The 17,359-nt window shown below is 45.2% G+C and overlaps 1 protein-coding gene across 1 annotated transcript in view; it reads left to right on the top strand.

Moving 5' to 3' along the window:
* The window catches only part of Stox1 (storkhead box 1), a 64,637-nt gene extending 51,924 nt beyond the window's left edge, over window positions 1-12,713 (top strand). Inside the window, exons 2-4 of the mRNA XM_031346926.1 lie at window positions 3,408-3,560; window positions 5,215-7,573; window positions 12,556-12,713. Coding sequence (XP_031202786.1) covers window positions 3,408-3,560; window positions 5,215-7,573; window positions 12,556-12,703 — 2,660 coding nt within the window. The 3' untranslated portion in view covers window positions 12,704-12,713. The remainder of the gene's footprint in view (window positions 1-3,407; window positions 3,561-5,214; window positions 7,574-12,555) is intronic.
* Window positions 12,714-17,359: the final 4,646 nt, after the last annotated feature.

Genomic DNA, 17,359 nt, shown 5'->3' with positions numbered 1-17,359 from the left:
CCGGCTTCAAACTTTCCTCTGCTTCACAAGTGCTGGATTAAAGGCATGTGCCACTACTCCCTGGTGTCTAGTCAGCATTTGAAGGTTGCCAGTTCCAAGGCTCTGCCTTACCCGAAGCTTCCTTGTCGAGTGAAGAGCTGGCTCCTGTCGCTTGCTGGTTGGCACCCATCTATACTTTGCCATTCAATGGTCTCTCTTCATTTCCCCTCAAAGTGAACTTTCTAGTTTATTTTAAAACATGTTCTTGGCTTTCATTATGACTGAGAAATTAGGAGTAAAATAAACCAACCAATGGAATCTAACAAGGGATTTAAAGAGGTATGGATGGTAGTGGTGGTGATGTACACCATTAATCCTAGCACTTTGGAGGTAGGGCAGGTGGATCTCTTTGAACTCTAGGCCAGCCTGGTCTACATAGTGTGTTCCAGGCTAGCCCATGAAATATAGTCAAAGCCCTATCTTTAAAAAAAAAAAAACCTTTAAAAAAACCTTTCTAGTCTGTCTGTCTGTCTGTCTGTCTGTCTGTCTCTTGGCTGATCGATTGTAGAAAATATACCATACATGGATCATGGCATCTATTTTGTTCTGTTTTGATGGTATTTGTCTTTTGGCCAAACTACTTTTCTTATTTTTTTTCCATTTATTTATTCATTTTACATCCAGATCAAAGTTCCTCTCTCACACTCCAGTCCCTCCTCACATGGCCACTCCCCCCCTTCCCTTCATCTCTGAGAAGCAGGAGGTCCCTCCCAAGGAATCAATCCACCCTGGCACATGAAGTCGCTGCAGGACTAGGCACATTCTCTCCCAGAGGCCAGACAAGGTGATCCAATTAGAAACAAGGCAAGCAAAAGAGTCAGGGTAAGCCCCTGTTCCAGTCGTTGGGGAACCTATATGAAGACTAAGCTGCACATCAGCTACATATGTGCAGGGAAGGGCCTAGGTCCAGCCCTTGGATGCTCTGTGGTTGGTGGTTCAGTCTCTGGGAGCTCCCAGGTTCCAGGTTAGTTGACTCAGTTGGATAGGAACCCCATCCCCTTGGGTTCCTCAATCTTCCCCTCTCCCCAACTCTTCCACAAGACTTCCCAAGCTTTGTGTATGTTTGGCTGTGGATCTCTGCATCTGTTTCCGGTCAACTGCTGGGTGGAGCCTCTCAGAGGACTGTCATGCTAGGGTCCTGTCTGTGAATCTAGGCTGAGAGATACAAACATAGCCTGAGGATGGATGCAAGAATGTTGAGGGAGAAAGGCAGGCCAGCTTTGTGTCCGTATAGATTCATCTCACACAGGGCACCTGTGTAATTAGGCCAGCAGTGACAAACATGGTTGTCAACAGTGTCATCACATGTTGTATCATTGTGGTAAGGCTTTGACCAACAAAGAGGCATCGAGGTCTCACAGTGTGTCCCCTATGAATCCACTCCCCATGCAGACACAACGGTTGTTCCCGCCCTCCATACACTGACTTCCACGCAGACATGACTGGCACAGTCATCAAGGTTGAGCTCACAGTGGTCCCCAAGGAATTCAGGTACACAGTCACAGAAGTGCGCCCCACGAGCATCCCGACATGTGGCGCCATGTAGACCGATGTGGCTAGGATCTGAAGCACCCAAGAGTAACCGTGTAAAAACAGAAGGGACATTGCAGGGTCTACTCTCTGGCCTGCAGTTTCTCTTTGACACAATGCTTTGACAAGCTCTGGGATTAAAAGTGTGGATGGAACACAAGCCCATCTTTAAGGTGCTGCTTTTAGTTTGTGCACAGTGGGGAGCTTTTCTGGAATTGTGAAATCTGATTGGATCAGCACGTGGGATCATCTGCACCGGAAGGCCACTTTATGTCCCAGAAGCCAAGAGCGCAGCAGTAAGGGAAAGCAGCAGTAAGGGAAAGCAGGCACCGCTATAGCTCGGAAGTCCTCCCAGCATCCGTCACAAAGTTCCTGGGGTTAGGGTTTGCCTCACTTTCCTGGACACAAAACTTGATTTATGCACCTGCAGCATGTAGCTTAGCAATGGCTGTGAGGGACTGGGCTGGGAAAGTCTTCCCACTTTGTCCAGTCGGCTGTCAGCAGCCTGGGGCAGCTGTAAATATCTGCACTCCGATGTCAGAAACATACTAAAAACACGATGAGTTGTTGTTGTTGTAGTAATTCATTTGTTGGGGTGGGGTCCTAAGCATGAGAAACTTAGAGATGGCAATTTTGTGTTGTAGTGTCAAAGGGTTGGACACACACAGTAGAAGGGGCTTGTTCTCTGAAGTGTCTCTCATGAGAGAGACTAGCATCTTTCATGTAAATCCATATAAAATTGTACATGGATTTTTTTAAAAGAATTATTTCATTTATATGAGTACACTGTAGTTGTCTTCAGACACACCAGAAGAGGGGATCAGATCTCATTACAGATGGTTGTGAACCACCATGTGGTTGCTGGGAATTAAACTCAGGACCTCTGGAAGAGTAGTCAATGCTCTCAACCTCTGAGCCATCTATCTCTCCAGCCCCCTTGTACATGGATTTTAAAGAGGAAATTACTTGCAGCTAGTGGTAGATTTTTTTTTCTGCTGTTTTCACTATTTTATGTTAGAAAAGGTTTCATGTAGCCAATGCTGGTCTCAAATTTACTATGTAGCAGAAGATGACCTTGAACTTATGATCTTCCTGCCTCCATTCCTGACTTCTGGGACTATAGGGTGGTAGTAGATTAGTTTATTAGTGCGTGTGCGGTACCTCGAGTTGAACCTAAGGCTTCACGTAAGAGGGCGAACATGCTAGGCAAGTGCCCTACCACTGACTGACTGAGCTGTACCTGGTTTTCATTTTTGAGAATGACTGAGTCTCAAGTAGCCTAGGCTGGCTTCAAACTTACTATGTAGTCAAGGGTGACCTTGAACTTCTGATTCTCCACTGATTGTCTCAAGTGCTAGGATTACAGGTGTGTGCCACCATGCTCCCTATGCCTTGTGAGTATGCTAGGTAAGTCCTTTACAAACTGAGTTCCGTCCCTACCCCGGAGTTTTAATCATCAGTTGCGCTCTTCCATGCGCCAAACTCCATATCCACCACTAGTTCATTCCCTGCCTGATAACTTGTCTGTAAACTGTGGCAAGCATGGCTTCTCCGCACCGCACCCATGCTGCAAATGATGTTGTACTCTGAACCAGAGCCTCCCAGCTGATATAGAAGTCTACTTTTAAACATGAGCTGCAGGGTAGCAACGCCTGACCTCCGACAGCACATCACGGGGAGACTAGGATGGAAACCTCTGTCTTCTTACAGTGTCTACCATCGAGCATGCTAGGTTAGCAGATCCTGTCCATCTTTAAAGCTGCTCTCAATTCCCTAATCCTGAATGGGTGGTGCTATAGCAGATTTATCATCTACTTTCTATTTGACCTCCAATGCAGGTGATGTCTCCCCAGTGCAAATGAGTCCCATAGCCCAGTGTCGGTTTGTGCCCTTGGCTGAAGTTCTCTGCTGTGCTATAGCTGATATGAACGCTGCTCAGGTGGCTGTAACACAGCAATCCCTCTTGGAGCACTTGATTAAACATTATCCAGGTAAGTGGTTTCCACCATTTGTGTTCATTCAAATGTATTTGGTTTCTATTTATAAGCATTTTTTTTTCCGGTTTTTCGAGATATGGTTTCTCTGTGTAGCCCTGGCTGTCCTGGAACTCACTCTGTAGACCAGGCAGGCTGGCCTTGAACTCAGAAATCCATCTGCCTCTGCCTCCCAAGTGCTGGGATTAAAGGCGTGTGCCACCACTGCCCGGCATTTTATAAGCAATCTTAAACAGAGAAAGAACGAATGGTGTCTTTTTTTTCTCACTATAGAATCTTCTGTTATAATACCTCAAGTTGCCCAGGCCAGTGGCACAGGCATGCAGCCTCAAGCTAATTGCTGGGCTGAGCCAGGACTGAAAGCTCAGGACCAGCCTTGGCACCTTGACCCTGTATCAAAACGTTAATAGTGGGGTTGGGGGATATAGCTGTGATAGAATGTTTGCCTAGCATGCACAAAGCCCTGGCCTCCACCACCAGTACAGGAAAAAAAAATTAAAAAGAATATCGTTAGGAAAAGCCCTACATCAACCCTTTAAAAGCTACGTGTTATGTGTGTGTGTGTGTGTGTGTGATGGCTCATGCATGCCTTGGGGGTGGACATGTGGAAGTCAGAGGACAATTCGAGGCAAGAGTCAAGTCTCTCACCATGTGGATCTCAGGAATTGAATCTCAGGTCCTCGGGCTTAGCTAGCAGCAGGTCCCTTGGTGGGCCGAGTCATCTCAACAGCCCAGCACCCATCTTTCCTAAAGGTATTCCTTCTACTTTCTGGATGGCTCTTTTCATATGTAAATAGATGTTATAATCAGGTTCTGTAGTATTTGAAGCTCTTAGTTTTGCCCTCACAAACTGAATTTGAACGTGGGAATTTATTTTACCCTTTAGGACGTAAGGGATCTTTCTGTACATTATTTCTATGGCTCTTGTAGACCTTTATCTCCATGTTTGTCCATCAAGAATGCTTCCTTCAGGAGTAGGTTTTGTTGTTTGTTGTTTTTGGTTTGGTTTGGTTTTTAGTGTTGGGAATGGAACCCAGGGTTTACACTAAGCCCTGCTTTCCTACTGTGTCTTCAAATTTTTTAAGTTAATTTGTATCCAGTGATATTCAGTCTTCTGTTTTCTGTACTTAGCCACTAGCCTAGCATGCATCTTTATGGGGACCAACTTATATATAGCATTCTGCCGTTTAATTATACATATTAGTCCTTGGGTTGTTTGGTTTTGCTTAAGATAGTATCTGTCTCACTGTAGCTTAGGCTGGCCCAGTTCTCAAGATATAGTGCAGGGTGGCCTTGAAATGTCGCCAATTCTCTTGTGTCTACCTCTCCCAGCACTGGGATTATAGATTATGAGTCATTATACTCAACTAATTAAAATTAAAGTGTGTGTGTGTGTGTGTGTGTGTTCAGGCATGTATGTGTCACAACTCATATGCAGAGGTCAGAAGACAGCTCCTGGGAGGTGTGCTCTCCTGACACTTTGTAAGATTGAGCATTGGACTCAGGTTGTCAGGCCTGCATGCATACATGGCCTGCCTGCACTGTCACCTGATGAGCTGTCTGATCAGCCGGCATTTTAATTGCAGATTTTGCGTAAACCAGCTATTCTGAATTCCTGATTTCTTTTTTTTTTTTTTTTTTTTTTTTTTAGGTATTGCTGTCCCCTCCCCAGACATTCTCTACAGCACACTGGGGGCTTTAATTCAAGAGAGGAAGATTTATCACACTGGAGAGGGCTACTTCATAGTTACTCCAAGCACGTACTTCATCACAAATACCATGCAGGGAAATAAGAGAGCCTCCCTGTCAGCCGAAGGGTGCTCAGGACCCACTTCCGGGACCTATCTGGTGAGTGTGGATTGCTGTGCAGAGCTGAGCCAGGAGAACGAGGCTCCCGTCTCCCACTGTCCTTCATGTCAGTGCTACCCTGATACAAGCTACTCTATACTGACTGCTGCAGAAGCGACTAGAAAAAAACAGGAAGGTCTTGAGGAGCCCGCAGCTTTGACTAAGAATCAAGTAGCTTCAGCCTCTGAAGACACCCACATCTGTGTGAGCCCCAAACCATTACCATACACCAAAGACAAAGGCAAAAGATTTGGTTTGGGTTTCTTGTGGCGCAGCTTATCTAGAAAAGAGAAACCCAAAGCGGAGTACCACAGTTTCTCTGCACAGTTCCCACCCGAAGAGTGGCCTGTGCGAGATGAGGACAGTTCCACCAACATCCCCCGGGATGTGGAACATGCGCTAATCAAAAGAATTAACCCCGTACTGACTGTTGACAACCTAACCAAACACACTGCCCTAATGCAAAAATATGAAGAGCAGAAAAAATATAACAGCCAGGGCACGTCCACGGATATACTGACAACTAGGCATAAATATTCCTCTAAAGAGGCAATTCGGAAAAGGCAGGGCCAGTTCGCCAAGCCCCACAGGCAGAACTGTTCCCATAGGGGTAGACACAAAGCGTGGAGCCTGGGAAGTGAGCTTGAGCCAGGAAGCCCTGGACAGGAAGAGGAGAAGCACCCCAAGGTCCCTGCAGCCCAGCCTTCTGCCAGGAGAGAGAGACTTAGTGGAAAAGTTCATCATAGGTATGGCAGGAATCCAGCTGTGCTAGGCTCCCACTTGATTTATAAAAAGCAGATCAACAATCCGTTCCAGGACATGCATCTCCGAGGGCACCCCGTATCCAAAGGGTACATCCTTCAGAAGACCCATGGTCTGAAACCTTGTTGCATCGGGCCAGATGAAAAGCTTTTCCGGAGGGCTGGCTTTTCAGATCCTTCCGGAGTCTTTGATGAGGCGGCCCAGCCGCCACATCCGGAACAAAGCCGAGATACACTGGAAGCAGAAACCACGCAAGTGGCGAAGGCTCCCGCCCAGCCAGTCAGCGGCGATTTCAGAGGTGGCCCAGGACATTATCCTCCACGGAGAGTTTTGCCAACCCACCCTCGGTGCTGTTCCTTTAGGGAAAGCATACTGCGACCTGGTGTGTGTCACAAGGAGAACAAGGTCTTCCCTGAAGTCTTGAGGAAAAGTTGGTCCGACTGTGACATGTTCGCTGTGGGGACCAAAGAAAAGCAGCGGGTCCTGCCAGCACAACGTGGCTCTTTAGACCCAGACTCCTCTGTGCACGCAGAGGACAAGACAGTGGCCAAGACGCTACACCAGTTCCAAAAGCTCGGCCTCTTTGATGGCCCAGTCGGTGCAAATCGTTTGAGGACTCATGAAAGACAAGATGGCGACTCAGAAGAACTAAGTAGGAAGGCATCTCAAGTCCCAGAGGCGGAGATTGTGAATATGGAAAACGAGGGGCTTTCTGACAGTGAGAATGAAGAGGTGGCTTTGAGTCAGAGTGACCCTGGGGCTGGGGATGATGGGGGCTGCAGTTCTCTGTGTTTAGAGGACGATGACTTCTCTGAGACAGATGATTTCTGTCACACGCTGCCGGGACACACTCAGTACTCCCTTGCAGGAGGTGGCACGTGGAATCATTTGGGAGGACCAGCCCTGACTGGGAGATCTCTGACCGACTGTAATAGCAAAGCCGATCAGCTTGAGCCTCTGGCCAATGAAAGGAATCCCTGGTACAAGGCCATCAGGTTGTTTTCAAACGCATGGGAGAGCCCAAACCCTGATCGCGCTGACAACCTCGGCCTAAATTCAGGGATCCCATGGGGTTTCAGCTACGGAGGAGAGCCCACTGTTGCCCATGTCCAGACCCCAGCAGCTGCTAGCAGAAGTTTACTTGAGTGTTCTACTGTAAGGAAAACCAGTTTCCCAGTTGAGATCCTGCAAGATTCTCCTGGTGATAGGGGAAAGAATCCAATTGTCTGGAGACAGAGCCTTCCAAGTCAGGAAATGAAAGAGCATTTCACAGACAAGTTACAACTTGTCAAGACCTCACACAGGCCAGAGTTATCTCAGGAGCCACAGCGAGAACACAGTCTCCTGGAAGGGACAGAGAATTACAGCATGACGGGAGACAGTGGGATCGATTCCCCCAGGTAAGGATGCAGAGGGAGTACTATATTAACTACTCCTGCAGGAGTTGATGTGGAGCTGCCTGGTGAGGGACTCAAAGAAAAGTGTAACAATTCCAACAGCCTTGGGGTGGAGGTGGGGATAAATTGTATCAAATTACAATGCCCTTGCATATGGTAGGACAGAGGTCACTTTGTAAAAAGTATTTTTCTTTTGAGAATATCAGGCAGTATATATGTATATATATTAAGGATTTATTTGTATGTGTATGGTGTTTTGCCTGGGTGTATATTTGTGCATGCATTGCATGCACACCTGTTGCCCACTGAGGTCGGAAGAGGGCATCAGATCCCCTAGAATTGGAGTTGTGGTTGTGAGCCACCATGGAGGTGCTGAGAGCGGAACTCAGGTCCTCTATAGAAGCAATCAGTGCTCTTAACTGCTGAAGCATCTCTGCGGCCCCACTCAGTGCCTTTTGATTATAGTCACCCTCCTTCCCACAGTTCCTCTTGCTCCTCCCAAACTACCCAACCTTTCTGTTGTAGTTTGTGACAGGGTCTCTCCATGTAGCCCTGGCTGTCCTGGAACTCACTTTGTAGACCAGGCTGGCCTTGAACTCTTCTGAGAACTGCCTGCCTCTGTCTCCCAGTGTCCTCCTCCTCTTCTTCTTCATCATCCTCTTTCCTCCTTTTCTCCTTCCTCCTCCTCCCCCTCTTCTTCCTCTTCTTCCCATCAACGTAGTTTGTGTTGCCCAACTACCCTAGGGAGTGGGGCCTGACTAGGAGACCGACCCACTGGGGTTACATATCATTATAAAGAAAACTGACTCTATAGAGTTCCTTTTTAAGGGAAACCAAATTTTTACTGAGAATTATTTCTAAAACTACAGAAGAGCTCCTAAAAACAGGAACTTAAGCATTGCAGGGTTCCTCCTCTAGCCCTGGATCTATTCATGTTGAAGGATGTGACCGCTTCTCTTTCACTCAGCTTGCTTAAATAACATTGCTCATATGATAAGTGTAATATGGACTTAAGCTATGTAAGAGGTCAAGTATTGGGGGTGGGGGGTGTTGTAACCTAGCTGGTAGAGCGCTTGCCTAGCATTTGCAAAGCCCCTGGGCTTGATTCTAGCACTGCATAGATGAGACACAGTAGCATAAATCTAATCCCAGCACCTGAGAAGTGGAAATAGGAGTTTAAGATCATCCTTAGCTACATAGCATGTTCAAAGCCAGCCTGGGTTCAACAACCCCCCCCCCCCCCCCCCAATGCACAAAAACTAAATATTAAAAACATTTAAATAACATCATGTGTGTTATAACAGAATGTGGAGGGTAGAGATCAACTTGAAGGAGTTGGTTCTCTCCTTCCACTGTGTAGGTCCTGGGGCTAGAACTCAGGTTATTAGGCTTGGCAGCAAGTGCCTACCCACTGAGCAATCTTACCATCCCCACAAACATTACATTACCATCCCTCTGTAAACATTACAGAGTTACAACTCTGTAATGACTACTATTTTTTTTTTTTTTGTTAAGATGTATTTCTGTATTTTATTTTTGAGACAGGGCATCTCTATGTAACCCTGGCTGTCCTGGAACTTGTTCTGTAGACCAGGCTGGCCTCAAGCTCAGAGATCTGCCTTCTGCGCACTGGGATTAAAGGCATGGGCCAGTTGGAGGCAGGGTTGAAATGGCAGCTTAGCGTTTGCCGCTGCCACCGAGAAGCTGTGGTTCCCACTGAAGGGGGTCGGGAGAGTCTGGTGCAGACAGGGAGAGAATGTGGACAGCCTCATCACCCGCCTGCTGGAGGGCTTCAAAGCAGCATAAAATAATCACAGTTTCACAATTGGAAGTGACAAGGATTCCCAGACTGCCCTTTGGGAGTCAAACGGGAGGCCAGAACCAAAGCCTTTTCCATAAAGCACCGCGACTGTTTGGACAGACTGGCTGCCTTCCTTCCCAAGGCGAGGATCATGCAGCATGGGAAGGCAGCCCTCCCTCTCTTCCTTTTGACCCATTTTCACTCTTCTACCGTACACACAATAAAATAAAATAAAATAAAATAAAAAAGTAAAGGCATGGGCCACCATTGCTCAGCATAAATACAAATATTTTAACAAGAATATTGGGGGTTGGGGGGTTGAGGGGAAGCTGGAGAGATGGTTTAATATATAAGCAAAGACTGTTCTTCCGGAGGCCCCAGGTTCGATTCTCACCACCTACCTGATAGCTTCCAACTATCTATAGTTGTATCCCCACAGGATCTCATGCCCTCCTTTGGAGTGCAAATGTACATACAGACAAAACACCCACCCACTGACAGAAGAAGTAAATCTTTAACAAGAAGTCATTCACAGCCATGTGTCCTTTTCCCACCCAGTTTATCATGGCTTATCCTTCAGCTATTCTCACAACTATTTTGAAGTTTGTTTTTTGTTTTGTCAGATTTTTATTTATTTATTTATTATTTTTTTGCTTATGTGTGCACGACATATGTATGTGCCATGTACAGGTCCCCTTTGGAGGTCAAAAGGTGGCTTTGGGTCCCCTGGATCCATACAGGCGATAGAGCCACCCAGTGAGAGTGTTTGGAAAAGAACACTGTTTAGATTTTTGAGAGACTCTTCTTTGTACCCAAGCTGCCTTGAACTCCAGATCCTTCTATGTAGCTCAGCGTGTAATGGCTAACATTATCACCTAGGAGACATTATCTGGGTGAGGTGAATTGAGATAGGAAAACCCATTCTGTCTGTGTGGGCAGCACCATAAAAAAAAAAAAAAAGAAAGAAAAAGAAAAGAAAGTACTTCTGGCTGCCTTAAGCACATGCTTTAGGGATGACCTCCTCCACTTGATGGTCTGTGCCCTTGACCTCTGACCCAGTAAACTTTCTCCCCTAAGTTGTTTTCATGGAGGGGGGGGGGTTGTCGTTATTTTGTCACACTCACATTAGTGACTACCTCCCCCCCTCAGTAACTAACTCAGCGCTGAGATTTCTAGCTTGAGCCAGAGCAGCACCTGGCTATCCCGAAGCTTTTAATTTTTATTTGCTTGCTTGCTTGCTTGCTTATTTATTTATTTATCAAGATGGGGTCTCATTATGCAGCTCAGTCTTTCCTGGGACGCACTCTGTAGACCAGGCTGGCTTCAAACTCAAGAGTTCCTCCTTCCTCTGCCTCCAGTGTGCTGGGATTAAAGGTGTGAGCCACCACGCCTCCGGGCTATTTTTATTTTTTTAAAAGGTTGTTTTTCTTTTTCTAGTTTCTTCTCTTTTAACTAAGGAAAAAAAATGATAATATGCTTTGTTGCATATATTATCTGTGTACCACAATGTGTGCCTGGTGCCCAAAGAGGCCACAAGGGGCTATCATCACATCTCCTTAAGTTTTGACTGTTTGCAAGCTGTCCTGTTGGATGCTGGAACCAAAATCAGGTCCTCTGCAAGAGGAGCTAGTGCTTTTTTGTTGTTGTTTTTGGTTTCTTCAAGACAGGGTTTTTCTCTGTGCATTGCTGGATGCCCTGGAACTCACTCTGTAGACCACAAGCTGCCTTCGAACTTGGAGATCCGCCCACCTAAGCCAGCACCACCCTGCGGGGAGCCGGTTGCTCTTAGCAGCTGATCCATCTATCTCATTGGTTCTCAACGCGTGGGTCGAGACCCCTTTTGGGGGCGGGGTTGTCAAACGATCCTTTCCCAGGGGTCGCTTAAGAATGTCGGAAAACCCAGATATTTACATTGTGATTCAGAACGAGTAGCAAGGTTACAGTTATGAAGTAGCAGTAAAAATTATTTTATGGTAGGGGGTCAGCGCGTGAGGAACTGTGTCAGAGGGTCACGGCATTAAGGTGGAGGGCCGCTGCTCTCTCCTATTCCATATAGAAGTTTGTTTGTTTGTTTGTTTGTTTGTTTTTCAACTACTTTGCGCTGTGTGTGTGTGTGTCCAAACGAAGTGTGTCCAGGGTTGGTGAGGGAAATGAGAATTACTTTTGGGGAGTTGCATTCTCTCCTTCCACCATGAGGTAGGGTTCCCCTCTGGTTTCCTCCCCTTCTCTGAGTTCCTAGGCTTCTGACCGATTCTCCTGTCCCCACCTCCCATCTTCCCCCAGGACTGCTGCCGCTTACAGCCTCTCACCATCCTCAGGCCTTTTTATGTGGGTTCTGGATATCAAACTCAGATCCTTAGATCCTTATGGCACAGCACGTGCTTTTAAATGCTTAGCTCTCTCGTTGGCCCAGCTTCTTGTTGAAGATTTATATATTTAAAAAAAATTTTTTTTAATTATGTATAATATTATGTGTGTGTGGCTGTGGGTATGTGTGCACATGAGTGCAGGTGTTCCCAGAGACCAAAGGCTAACAATCAAACCCCAAAGCAGCCATCCAATTCCCGGTGCAGCTGAGGGTGTAGCTTACTGGTGGGGTATACGCTTAAGAAATGCACTGGAGGCAAGACAAATGTGCTTAGGATGCAGCTCAGAATTCCCAGGACAAGAACATTGTCAATATTAAAAAGAAAATTGACTTTCCCGTCCAGTGACTTAAAAAAAAGAGAGAGAGAAGTTATACAACATAGAGATCCAGGAGGCTGGAGAGGTGGCTCAGGGGTTAAGAGCACTGACTGCTCTTCTGAAGGTCCTGAGTTCAAATCCCAGCCACCACCTGGTGGCTCACAGCCATCTGTAATGGGGTCTGATGCCCTCTTCTGGTGCTGTCTGAAGACAGCTACAGTGTTCTCATAAACATAAATCAATAATTAAAAAAAAAAGATATGGATACTGATTCCATTCAGGAGTTAGTTGATTCTGGCTAGCATGTAGTAGGCACTACCACACTAATGGTACTGTAAAGCTTTTCATGCGTAAACATGGGCTAGTTTCTGAAAGGTTGCTTTCGATGTGTTAAGGTCTTAGTGCTAGCATAGCAAATGAAAACACAGCACCCTGAGTGGCATTCAGCTCCCCGCCCCCTTTGAAGACAATAATCCTGTCCTTTTCTCATGCTCTTTAGGACCCAGAGCCTGGCGTCTAGTAAGTCCACCATTTTGGATGGCTTTAAAAGAAGACAGCATTTTCTGCCGAACCATGAAGCCATTCAGAAGAGCGAAAACCTTGCATCGAATCCCTTGTTTCAACTAACCCCAGCTATAAATGTCTAACTTAAAAGAATTTATTTTTATTTTTATTTTTTTTTATTTTTTGAGATGTGGTCTTACACTGTCGTTCATGCTGGCCTGTAACTCAACAGGCAGTCCCCTGCCTTTGCCTCTGGCGTGCTAGGATTATAGGGCATAAACCACCAACCATATCAGGATTAAAATTTTAACTGACTTTGGGGAACTCTTTTAGAAATTGGCTATGTGAGAGTCCTTGGAAGCCGTATATATAGGCTATTATTAACCTCATCATATTGTATTCTAACTACTCTTCCCCCTTTTTAACCATTTTAAAGCAATTTCTAGTGCCTTTTACTAGAAACTTGTAGTTTCCAATTTAAAAAAAAAAACAAAACAAAAAACAAGCAAACAAAAAAAACCATGAGGGCTGGAGAGATGGCGTAGTGGTTAAGAGCACTGCCTGCTCTTCTAAAGGTCCTGAGCTCAATCCCAAGCAACCATGTGGTGACTTACAACCATCAATAATGGGACCTGATGCCCTCTTCTGGGCAGATAGAACACTCGTATTTGTAAAATAAATTGTAAAACATGCAACGTGAAATTGTTGCTCCTTTTCTAATTGTCACTAACTTCAATTTCCCTTGCTCAGTTTCTCCAGTTGGTATAATGCCGATTTCCTACCCACAAGCTATTCTCATTATATATAACTCCACAGGAATGTGGAGTTCTCAGGTTAAGGATTCCACACAAAACCCAGAAAACAAGCATGTGTTTTAAGGGCTGGAGAGATACTTGAAAATTTAAAGTATTGTCAGAGAGAATTTCCTAGGCTGTGTTGCCTACTTTCCAGAAGAACCCTTCCCCCGCCCTCCCCAGAGCCCCCCACCTGTTATTGGAGTCCAGCATTTTTTTTTCAACCAATCTCGGGTGTAAACAAATGGCTCCAAATGGGATTGACTCAGGATGTCTGAAACTCCTGTGTCCGTAGACTTGTGGTTCCTCATGGGGACCTTGTGTGCAGGGACTACAAACAGCTGCCATCTTCGAAATGTATGGAACCCGTTGCTTGTTGTATGTGTCATTCGAGACAATTTTCTGTAAAGTGGCTAGCTATTTTCAGTAACCAGTTCTCTTAACTCCTGGCCAGCCCTCCTCCCAGTTTCCAGCCCCAGCCCCTTCAACGTTTCCTCCCAGCCCTTCCTCCCTCAGTTCCCCAGCTATCTGCTTAAACAATCCCTTCTCCCTGTTTCCCCAGTACTAGAAGCTCCAAACTGTAATGGCTGTTCTAGCCTGTCTGCTCAGCCGGCTTCTCCAGGCTCAACTGTCTCCTAACCATATCTTTTGCACCAACTGCCTTCTCCTCTTGCTCCGCTAACCCACAATTCACCTTTTCAGCCTCTGTTGGCTTTTTTTTTTTTTTTTTAATAACCTATCCTGTTCCCAAGAAATCCAAGAGGCAACCGACACTGAAGGCCATAGGGTCAAGCAGTTCTAACAGCTAAGTATTCTTAAAGGGCCAGGTGACTAGCAACTGGGGGAAAAAAAAAACAAGGACCAAGCCAAAAAATAAAATAAAATAAAATAAATCACACTACAATTTTCTGGTGGCTCTTTATACTTCTGATTTCATGCTGTCCCAAGACTAAAGTCTAGGCAGGCATGTTGTGGGCTACGTACCCTTGAGAAGGCACAAAACACAATGGCCAGCTCATCATGTTCATTCAATAAGGAACTGGTGGCTGAGCTCCTGGCCCCAATCCCTTAGCCACCACATCTCAGCTGAGCTGGAAGACATGGTGGCTGAGAAAGTCATTCATCCCTGATGGCCGTGGAGTCAGGTATATGTTATATATCTCCCCGTCATAGCCCCTAGACAAGTGGCTGGCCTTTGTCGTGCTTCATCTCCTACTCTGTCCGTTTTTTTCTCAGCCGAATTTATTAATAATCTCACATCCAAAACAGAAAAAAGCAAGCCGGGCAGTGGTTTTCCATGCCTTTAATACAGCACTTGGGAGGCAGAGGCAGGCAGATTTCTGAATTCGAGGCCAGCCTGGTCTACAGAGTGAGCTCCAGGACAGCCAGAGCTACACAGAGAAATCCTGTCTCGAGAAACCAAAAAACAAAAGAAACAAAACAAAACTCCCCCAAGTGAAAAGTTGACAGATGTCTACTGAATTTTTTTTTTTGTCTGTAGTAGTAAGACATTTTGTTTAATTTGTAGAGAACTTGTCACATTTTCAAAGCTTCTAGTTTTAAAAGGCAATATATATATATGCTGCCAAATTGGGTGTGTGTCAGGGATTATGCTGAAGGGAAAACACGGTACAAATGATTTTTTTAAAAAAGGCTATTTCCTCAGAAAACATTTTTTTTTAAGTTAAACCCAGATTCTGTTGTGAAAGGTGGTTGTATAGTATCGTATTTAATAGCAACAAAATCCTTTACTAATGGGGAGTTTGTTGATCCATGATGGAGAATGTAGCAGATATAATATTCTTCCCGGGGGGACAAGAGGATATTTTTAAAATCAGACAGTCAAGTGAATTGAAGGAACTGAGAAATGGAAAGAAATTCAGGGGAAGTAAGGATGTGGCTCAAATGGATGAGTGCTTGTTCAGCATACATGAGGGCCTGGGTTCAGTTCCAGGCACTAGATGAAATGAGTGGGGCAACACAGGCCTTGTGGGCTTACCCCTTGGGAAGTGGAGGCAGGCGGCTTAGGTGGTCAAGGTCATCCTTGGCTATGCCAAGTCTGAAGCCAACCTGGGTGCATGAGGTTCTGTCTCAACAGGAAGGAGGAGTGAAACTTTAGCAAACTGCCAAGGTTTCCCTTAAGCTTTCACTGTGGGCTTTGGCTCTTGTACTGCAATTATACCTCAACTCTCCATTTTTCTTGGTGCCGATGACAAATGTCACTGTACAAAGAAATGGTGTCTTTAGTGCCATTCAGACACACTAAATAGATCTGTAGCAAGTAATACCTATGTTAAGACAGTTTCTGGGAGAGCTGGAGAGATGGCTCAGTGGATAAGAGCACTGACTGCTCTTTCGAAGACAGCTACAGTGTACTTTCATATAAATAAATCTGTATAATTAAAAAAAAGACAATTTCCTTTTTTTTTTTTTTTTTTTTTTTTTTTTGGTTTTTTGAGACAGTGTTTCTCCGTATAGCCCTGGCTGTCTTGGAACTCACTCTGTAGACCAGACTGGCCTGGAACTCAGAAATCCGCCTGCCTCTGCCTCCCAAGTGCTAGGATTAAAGGTATGTGCCACCACTGCCTGGCTGACAATTTCCTTTTTCCATTGCCAATTTATCTGTGATGGTAGGTGAAGGAAACTTGAAAAATATCACGTAATTACCACCCCACACTCACACCTACAGAGCTATCATTGCATAGTACATCAAGAAAATTCATTTTGAAAAATTCTTAAATGCATCAAGTCTGTCGACAAGACTAAATTTCACAAAGGCCAATGAGTCGCCTGACTCTAGGATTTTTTTTTTTTTTAAGTGTTGATGTTGGCTTCGTTGGCATCATTTGCTTTTGAGAGGTAAGATGGTTATTTTGAGGCCAGATGTTGAAAGGGTTTCATGATTTTTGACACTAAGTGGTTTATAGTATCAAAAATAAGGAGCCAGTGAAATGGCTGAGTGGCTAAAGGCGCTTTCTGACAAGCCTGGCAATGTGTGTTCAATCCCTGGGATCTACATAGGAGAACCAACTCCCTAATACTGACCACACAAGCACGCCACTCAACACAATGTCAAATGTCTCATTTCTTACTGTCATTTTACTTTCATAGTAACAAATCTTTTAGAATAATCAGTGGGCTAAGCAAGCCCTCTCTTTAGCCTGATGACTTGAGTTCACATCCCCGGGACTCGTGGGAGAAGGAAAGAATTTACTGAGTGTCACCGTCTCATCTCTACACACATAATGTTAACCATAATACTTCTCTTTAGAAAAATCGATGAAGTTTTTATTTGACTTACATACTAGTTTTTGTTACTTATATCTTTATTGGTCTTTGTAAACGTAAGACCCACTGGATGTTTTTAAGACTCTGAATGTTTTCAGGTCACTGGGTTCTCTACCAAGTTGGTCTTTCTTTGTGGGCACACTATGGTGGGTGCACACAAACTTGCAGCACACATACACACGCATTTGTAACATTTTTTTGTAGATTTGAAATGAGTGTTTTGTCTACACTCATTTGTGTATCATGTGCATGCCTGGTATCCTCAGAGGTCAGGAGAGGCCATCAGATCCAGGACTGGATGGCGCTAAAGACCGTTGTTGTTGGGAATGCTGGGAATTGAACAGTGGTCCTCGGAAGAACATGTACCCTTTAACAGCCATGCCATCCCTCTCTCCAGCACCACCCCTTGTACTCTTTATCAATCAAGTTTATTGATTGTGATTGACATCACACCAGCTCGTAATACGATTCCCATATGTAGGTGTGCTGTTAAACTACATATGTTCTTAGACCATGAACCTATTGCTGGATGTACCTTTAGGCAAACGTGATATTGAAAATGTCAGCTCTGTTTTAGAAAACAATGTTGCTGTGTTTTTGAGAACTTGTCTGAAGCTACAGGAAACAGGAAAGTAGGTGATGCCTTCCAGGGGTGAGGAATGTATAAAACAAGAATGGGGTGGCACCATGGACAGACTCCAGACTGTCCTGTGACCT

The sequence above is a fragment of the Mastomys coucha genome, unplaced genomic scaffold (genome assembly GCF_008632895.1).
Source record: "Mastomys coucha isolate ucsf_1 unplaced genomic scaffold, UCSF_Mcou_1 pScaffold3, whole genome shotgun sequence".
Taxonomy (NCBI): domain Eukaryota; kingdom Metazoa; phylum Chordata; class Mammalia; order Rodentia; family Muridae; genus Mastomys; species Mastomys coucha.
This window is presented reverse-complemented; position numbering and strand designations above follow the sequence as displayed.